The 8,801-nt window shown below is 52.9% G+C and overlaps 1 protein-coding gene across 1 annotated transcript; it reads right to left on the bottom strand.

Moving 5' to 3' along the window:
• Window positions 1-6,632: 6,632 nt before the first annotated feature.
• Window positions 6,633-7,634, bottom strand: LOC144149781 (uncharacterized). Its single transcript, XM_077681424.1, has one exon. The coding sequence runs from the start codon at window positions 7,536-7,538 to the stop codon at window positions 6,642-6,644; it is 897 nt and encodes a 298-aa protein (XP_077537550.1). The 5' UTR covers window positions 7,539-7,634; the 3' UTR covers window positions 6,633-6,641.
• Window positions 7,635-8,801: the final 1,167 nt, after the last annotated feature.

Genomic DNA, 8,801 nt, shown 5'->3' with positions numbered 1-8,801 from the left:
GTAATCCCAAGCGTTTGTTTCAGCAACGCGTTTCACCCATCTGCTTTCACGCTCGGATTTAAAGGAAGCATAGTGACTGGCAGCTAATTTTCGAAATGTCTAGGATTAGTTTATGAAAGACCCTAGCAGCGTTAATGCGAATAGTAATATAGACTGTCACTAGAGAGTAATAAACTTGCACAGCTGTTCAACCAATCAAACCAACTTAATACATATGAAGTGCAGTAGACTCCCGTGAAGACGAACTCAAATGGAGATTAAAATCTGTTCGTATTATCGGAAATTCACCGTTTAGCGGAGCTTTTTTTTTTCAATGTCGGCGTTAGAAGAGAGCAAAAGTTGTTGTTCGTCTTAACCATAGCGTTCTTCTTAACCGAGTTCGTCTTAACCTGAGCCCACTGAATTTGAAACGCCGTTTTTTTTTTCATTTCAAGCTGATATAGCTATTACTTGCATTTGCATTTCTCGCCACGCCGAAAAAAAATCACCCTTATATTAGCGATTTGACATTGATTTCGTTGACTATTCGTTTTGCACCACCCTGCGCCCTAGCTTGCGCGAGCGAGACGGAACGACCTTGGATCAGGGGTGCACCGGCGGATGCGAAGACGCATTCTGACCACCACTCGGAACATTCCAAAAACTTTTAAATTCCGACAGCAAATGCGGAATAAAACAAGAAAGAGCTCAGGACACCGCATTCGTGCATCTCCAAAAAGTGCATGCATGATAAGAAATTAGCATAAGGGATAGAAACGCCGCACTCGACGTGGTAAAGTACAGGACGTTTTTTAGACAAACCGACGACACTGAAAGTGCTCGTAAAAAAACGAGTCATACGCCTAACGTATTTAAGATATATCCAAAGTGGGGGCTTACTCAGTCGTGAACTGGTAAACTGGGGCCGAATTCATAAGAGCGACGACCGTCATAAAGCCGGCTATAGGTTCGCAAGCTCGAAAGAGGCAGCGCCTGCTCTGTGGAGAAGACCACACGATAATGTGCAGATTTATTATGCAGACTTTACGACAGCGTAAAGCTGAACATTATGCCATATTCAGACTACCGACGCAAGAGCCGTGTCGTGAGCTATGGACGTAAAAAAAAAACGACGTGTCACGGAGTTCAGTTGGCTGAGACGGGAACTGACGTCATTCTTTAAAGTCATTTAGTCAGTTGCGGAAACAGTCTGAACCAGGCCTCAGTTCAGCTTTACGCTGTGTGGACCGTCCCACGGTATAATTGAGCCGTGGGTACCGGTATAGGTATTGGTACCGATATCTGTTTGGTCGGTTTAAATTATTAACATTTAAACCGACCTAAAATATACCAAATCACTGTTCTTACAAGAACATTGTGCCGCTGAGCCGAAGGACGCGGGTTCGATTCCCGGCCGCGGCGGCCGGTTTTCTGATGGAGGCGAAAAGAAAAACACCCGCGCCTCCTAACCTGTGTAGTTTCGGCACGTTAAACCCCATAATCAATCAATCTTCTTACAAGAATAATGCGCAGAAATGACCGAACAGAACACGTTACAGTAAAAAATAAACCCATTGGGAAAAGGAAATTTAGAAATGGCGGGGCTCGAACACAAGTCCTTAGCGTTGAAACCCGCGACTTCACCCCTGCGCCACGGAAGACGCGTTCACGCAACTTTTAGCAGTAGCTGGTCCACCGGATAGAGCTGAACATTTTCCTGCGGTCTGGTTCACAGAATAGGCAGTACTTTTGAAAGACGCCCGAAGACCTCCAGTAACGAGAATAATCTGAATTCAAGCACGCGCTTTCGCGTCGAGCCGCCGTCACTTCATGGCGACAGACAACCGGTTGCGTTCGTCATCGTGCCGAAGGGTTTCCGCGACAAGGGCGTATATCGTGCCGGGCCGATCGTTCTAAAATAGATATCAAACTCGCCCTTCTGCCGCCGTGACCCTCACCGTCGCATCACCGAAGGCAGTGACCCAAAAGGTTCGCCTTTCGAAGCGCCTGGAAACATCGCTGAAGTGCCCGAACCTAACGAATGCTCGTTTGTTCTGACAAGACCCCGCTTATCTTGACAGGTGTAAATCGAGCGAAGGAACCACAAAGCGAACGACTGCGTCGGTCACGGACGCGGTTACGGCTGGGGCGCGGTTCGGCTGCGGACCGCTCGCATTTCCGTGAATCGTAAAATAGCCCCTCCGACGTCGCCCCCTTTCGGCGCTTCGCCTGGCGTAGATGGCCCCACGTAATGGGGCGTACTAAGTACAGTCGTCCACAAGGGTTAAACAAAAGAATGAACAAAATGCCAGCCTATGCATAGAGCGGCCACTTACGATAGCGCCCGGACTAGTCGGCGAGATGGTGCGCAGGCGCACTACAGCCGCCGAGCGCAGCAGGTCAACCTGGTGAGCGCTGAGCATAAGGCGCAAAAAAAGGGCCCATCTCCCCGCGAGGGGGACTCGAGTAAATGCGTCGCATATGGGGTGGGTGTATTGCGTTAAAGTTTAGTGTTTGGGGAGTTGGTGGTAGTGAATGCGTTGTATCAGCAGCTTCTTGACGTAGTTTGAATGAGTCAAGGATATAAGGCGCGTTCGTAGCCTTTCATTCTGTGTCGGTTTTGTGGCGCAGCGGGAAGAGCACCATGTACCTCGCGTTCCGCCCACAGGTAGTGAATGCGTTGTATCAGCAGCTTCTTGACGTAGTTTGAATGAGTCAAGGATATAAGGCGCGTTCGTAGCCTTCCATTCTGTGTCGGCTTTGTGGCGCAGTGGGTAGAGCACCATGTACCTTGCGTTCCGCCCGCAGGGTCGTGGGATCGAAACCAGGCGCCGGTAAGCATTATTTTTTTTATATTGTCACGAATAAAGGTAGAAAAACAGTATTTACTCGACTTAAAAGGCCTACAGACGGCACCGAAGCTGACGCACAAGCAGAGCTTCCGTGGTAGCACCCAAGCCTCTTCTTCTTCTCAGACCCAATGTTCCGAAAGGCACATACCCAAACAGGGAGATTGTCCCAGGCATGCGGCATTACCCCCTCCCCTGAGAAAGCATCGTCCCGATGCAACGTCCCGATTTATGGTCCTAAAAGTCGTACGGCAAACACAGCAGTTCAAGATTCAGTCGAGCGGGTGTAGTACGGCTTCATTCGTGCTACGTGGACGACATCCGACGGTGACGTGGTGCGACGAGAACGTACCGTGCCCTCAGGAAGAACTTCGTAGTTCACGTCGCTTGTCTGGCGCAGAACCTTGTAGGGTCCAAAGTAGCGACGCATCAATTTTTCGGAATAACCCTTCCGGCGAACAGGGCTCCACACCCAGACGAGGTCTCCTGGTCGATATGTAACCTCCCTGTGACGCGCATTATACCTCCGGGCATCGTTTACTTGCTGGCATCGAATGCGCTGGCGAGCCAGCTGGCGTGTGGCCTCTGCACGCTGTGCGATTTCTTCGGCGTCTGCGGTGACGACAGAGCACTCGTCAGGTAAAAGCATGGAGTCCAACATTGTCAGGACGTCTCGACCATGCACTAAGCGAAACGGGGTAAACCGTGTTGTTTCCTGCGCCGCCGTATTGTAGGCGAAGGTCACGTATGGTAGTATGGCATCCCAATTCCGGTGGTCGACGTCAACGTACATAGAGAGCATATCGGCAATGGTCTTATTTAGCCTCTCCGTTAGTCCGTTCGCCTGCGGGTGGTAGGCGGTTGTCCTCCGGTGGCTTGTGCAGCTGAGATGTAACACTTCTTTAAGAAGTTGTGCTGTGAACGCAGCTCCCCTGTCCGTGATGACAACTGTCGGGGCACCATGACGAAGGACGATGTTCTCGATAAAGAACTTGGCAACTTCTGTGGCCGTGCTTCGGGTAAGGGCCTTTGTTTCACAGTAACGCGTTAAGTAGTCCGTAGCGACGACGATCCATCTGTTGCCGGAAGATGACAAAGGAAAAGGCCCCAGAAGATCCATACCGATCTGCTGAAACGGGAATTTCGGAGGGTCAACCGGTTGGAGTAGACCGGCGGGCTTTTCGGGCGGAGTTTTCCGCCTCTGACAGTCTCGGCAAGTTTGTACGTACTGCTTGACATCAACCGCAAGCTTCGGCCAGTAATACCGTAGACGTATGCGGGCTAAGGTACGGGCGAAGCCGAGATGCCCGGAAGACGGTTCATCGTGACAGGCCTGCAGAATTTCTGCACGTAGTTTTCTTGGTGGAACGAGCAAGTATGTTGTTTCCGTGGCATCGAAATTCTTTTTATACAGGATGTTGTTACGTAGACAAAATGACGTACGGCCGCGGGCGAAAGATCTGGGTAGCTGAGAGGTACATCCTTCGAGGTAATGGATGACTGGACGAAGTTCCGGGTCATTTCGTTGGTCTTGAGCAAGGTCAGAAGGAGTGACGGCTCCAAGAAAGCCGCCATCATCGTCTTCCTCGGTAGAGATTTTATCGATTGGAGCGCGGGAGAGGCAGTCTGCGTCGCTGTGTTTACGGCCGGACTTGTAGACGACACTGACATCGAACTCCTGTAGCCGGAGACTCCAACGAGCGAGACGTCCAGACGGGTCTTTCAGGTTGGCCAACCAGCACAGAGAGTGATGGTCAGTAGCCACCTTGAAATGTCGTCCATAGAGATATGGCCGAAATTTGGTGACGGCCCACACGACAGCCAAGCATTCCTTCTCAGTTGTAGAGTAGTTGGCTTCGGCGCGTGACAGAGTACGGCTCGCATAAGCGATAACCCGCTCTACACCATCTTGCCACTGTACAAGCACTGCACCTAACCCGATGTTGCTTGCGTCAGTATGCAGTTCAGTGTCAGCGTCCTCGTCAAAGTGGCCGAGCACAGGTGGAGTCTGCAACCGACTTTTCAGTTCGTCGAACGCTGCACACTCTTTTGGGCCCCAACTGAACTGCACATCATTCTTTGTCAGGCGAGTTAACGGCTCCGCTATATCGGAAAAGTTCTCCACAAAGCGACGATAGTACGCGCAGAGGCCGAGAAAACGGCGTACGGCGTTTTTGTCGCTTGGTGTTGGAAAAGCGGCGACAGCAGAAGTCTTGTCGGGGTCAGGGCGGACGCCTTGGAAGCTGACGAGGTGGCCCAAAAACTTCAGCTTTTCGTACCCAAAATGGCACTTCTCTGGTTTTAACGACAGTTGGGCGGATCGGATGGCCTCAAGAACTGCTCTCAGACGCACTAGGTGCTCTTCGAACGTTCGAGAAAACACTACCACGTCGTCCAAGTATACAAGGCACGTCTGCCACTTTAGTCCAGATAGAACAGTGTCCATCATCCGCTGGAAAGTGGCGGGGGCGGAGCACAAACCAAACGGCAGGACCTTAAATTCGTAGAGGCCGTCCGGAGTAACGAAAGCTGTTTTTTCGCGATCTCGTTCATCTACTTCAATTTGCCAATAACCACTGCGCAAATCAATCGAGGAGAAAAATCTAGCATGGCGCAACCGATCCAACGAGTCATCAATACGCGGCAAAGGATAGACGTCTTTCTTCGTAACTTTGTTGAGCTTCCGGTAGTCTACGCAAAAACGAAGAGTACCGTCTTTCTTCTCAACAAGGACGACCGGGGATGCCCAAGGACTTGTCGATGGCTGGATGACGTCGTCTTGGAGCATTTCTTTCACTTGGCGACGAATAGCCTCGCGTTCTTTCGTTGAAACTCGGTAAGGGTGTTGGCGAATGGGTCGCTCGTGTTCGTCGGTGATGATGCGATGCTTGGCGATGGTTGTTTGTCGAACTTTAGACGTTATAGCAAAGCAGTCGCCAAACGAGTTGAGAACATCGCGAAGCTGTTGCTGTTGGGACATCGGCAGGTCAGGGTTTATGTCAATTTTGGCGACCTTCTCCGATTCGTTCTGCGTGGACAAGACTCCTAGAACAAGATTCCTTTCTTCGTCGCTTACTGCGTCCAGGTATGCAACTGCTGTTCTGTGCGATAAATGCTGGTGTTCCGGACTGAAGTTCGTAAGCAGTATTTCTGTTCGTTGGTTGCTGATGTCGACGAGGCCACGGGCTGCGCAGACCTGTCGGTCGAGCAGCAGGGAAACGTTTTGTTCGGCGATACCGCAACTGACAGGTGATTGCTCGCACTCAACAGTAACAAACATACTGCTTCGGGGAGGTAAAGTAACAATCTCGTCGCAAATTCGGAGCGCAGGCCTGGAGAGCTCCCTCTCGTCGTCGACTGACAGAGGGTTCGAAAACGTAACCAAAAGATCCCGCAAGTCGATCACTGCCCCGTATTCGCGGAGAAAGTCCAAACCGAGTATAAGTTGTTTCGAGCACTCCCGCAGCACGGCAAAACAGCCGGGGAAAGTTGAATCTTGAATTTGAATTCGGGCGGTGCACACACCAGTCGGCACAACAAGGTGGCCGCCAGCTGTGCGGATTGGCGGTCCACACCATGGCGTCGTTACTTTACGCAGCTTGGACGCGAGTGACCAGCTAATAACAGAATAGTCAGCGCCGGTATCGACGAGAGCTGTTGCCGAGTGGTTGTCGACGAGGACCGGGATGTCGGCAGAAAGAAGTTCGTTCGCTTCAAAAGTTCGATTTCGGTGGTCGTCATGCGGATGTCGTTGCGTCGGTGGAGGTTCTTGAGCTTTATGCGCAGCGGCCTCACCCCCGGAGGTCGCTGGGTTTAGTTTCCCCGATGTGGGCTCGGAGACCGGTTCCCGCCAGATCGAGGAGAGCCGGGACGGATCGGTGATGAGTACCTGCGAGGGGTAGGCGTTCGGGACTGATGAGTAGCGGGCGAAGTTGACGTCAGCTCGTGGGCGGAAAGGTACTCCTCGATTTCTCGGGGTCGTTCCCCGTAGCGCGGTCGAGGTGCGTTCGGCGAGAACCCGCGAAGTCCCAGGCGGCGGTAAGGGCAGTGACGGAACACGTGGCCTTCTTCACCACAATGGTAGCACAGGGGCCGATTGTCTGATGTGCGCCACACGGTCGCTTTCCGTTCGAGACGTCTTGGTTCATACCGTGTGGCCGGGTTCAACGTGCGTCCGAACGGCTGTGTCACAGTTGGTAACACCTGGGGCGGTGCCGAGGTCGGCGTGCGTACCACGTCCGTGTAAGTGCGATGTTCCACTGTTGGAGCCAGCATAGGATACACATCCGTGTACGTTCGAACAGGGCTTGCAACATCGGCCGGTGCCGCGGGTCCCATTGCTCGCCGAACTTCGTCTCGGACGACGTCGGTAAAGGCAGCGAAAGTTGGTCGGCAGTCACCCTGTTGAAGAAGCCGCAGTTCCTCACGCACGACGCTCCTCACGAGCTCCCGGAGAGCGTGTTCATCGTTGACCGCTGAAGCGCAGGCGGCCACACTGGCTTGACGCCCGTACTGCATGTTGCGCTGCTGTAGGGCCCGCTCCATTGAGGTCGCTTCCCGAACGAAGTCAGCAACCGTTGTTGGCGGGCTGCGTACAAGGCCAGCGAATAGCTGTTCCTTCACACCCCGCATCAGGTGGCGAACCTTCTTTGCTTCGCTCATACCAGGGTCAGCTCGCCGAAACAAGCGCGTCATGTCCTCGACGAACATAGAGACGCTCTCGTTTGGTTTTTGCGCCCTGGACTGTAGAGCAATCTCGGCCTTTTCCTTCCGCTCACTATTTCTGAAGTCTTCGAGCAATTGCCGCCGAAACTCCAACCAGCTTGTAAATGTAGGCGCGTGGTTTTCGTACCACGTCTGTGCCGACTCCCTGAGGGAGCAGTAAACGCTTCTCAGCTTACGTGCGTCGTCCCACTCGTTGAACGCAGCGACCCGATCGAAATGATCGAGCCAGTCCTCGACGTCTTCGAAGATGTCGCCGTGGAACGGCCGCGGTGTGTGCGGCAAGTGCACCACCAGCGGCGAGAAGGCTCCGCTGCCCTCATTGGTTTGGCAAGCCGTAGTGGTTGTCATTACGCGTGGAGGCTTCACCAGCAGGCCAAATTCTGGTGGTAGACCTCGAATGCGGCGACTTGACTTGTGCACTGGTGTTGTCTCCAGATGACACTCGCGTGGGTCGGTAAACTCGCCTGGCTCGAAGTGCATGGGATTACCCAGCACCTCCACCACAAATGTCACGAATAAAGGTAGAAAAACAGTATTTACTCGACTTAAAAGGCCTACAGACGGCACCGAAGCTGACGCACAAGCAGAGCTTCCGTGGTAGCACCCAAGCCTCTTCTTCTTCTCAGACCCAATGTTCCGAAAGGCACATACCCAAACAGGGAGATTGTCCCAGGCATGCGGCAATATAGTGTAGGGGGAGGGGTGCGGACCTGTTGTTGAGAGCGAGGAGGGTAGCGTGATGCGGTGGAGGAGGAGTGGGGGAGAGGGCGCACCTGGAACGGCTGTTGCGGACGCCGAGGCACGCCGACAACGCCGGGTGACATCGTGAGACAAAGAAATGCTCTGCATTTAAAAGATGCGCCGGTTGCTAAGCTGCCGCTAGCGTCAATAAATAAGCTATGCTTAAGAGTACCGCCACTTCGTGCACCCACAAGCGTCTGGGGGCCATTTTGCCATTTTTGTTCTGGCTTGCAGTGCTGCCATCTCTCCCAACGAAACTGCCGCCGGTTGTGACGGGCAGAGTGTGACCGGCCGCTCTAGCGTCCGCGCAGCTGAGAGAAAGAGAGAGGAGAGGTGCCCAGAAAGAAAATGGCTGCGCCCTTAGGTAAACAAATGTCCCGTGGTGCCGACGGACCAATGAAAGTCCTGGCGGCACATAACAATGAGAGAAAAGAGTGCCGATACTCTAAACGCCTTTATTTAGTGACGCTAGCTGCCGCCCTGTGCACATACTGACACCCCATTTTG

The sequence above is a fragment of the Haemaphysalis longicornis genome, unplaced genomic scaffold, assembly GCF_048455015.1.
Source record: "Haemaphysalis longicornis isolate Haplotype H1 unplaced genomic scaffold, Haemaphysalis longicornis Haplotype H1 scaffold_8, whole genome shotgun sequence".
NCBI classification, from domain to species: Eukaryota; Metazoa; Arthropoda; class Arachnida; order Ixodida; family Ixodidae; genus Haemaphysalis; species Haemaphysalis longicornis.
This window is presented reverse-complemented; position numbering and strand designations above follow the sequence as displayed.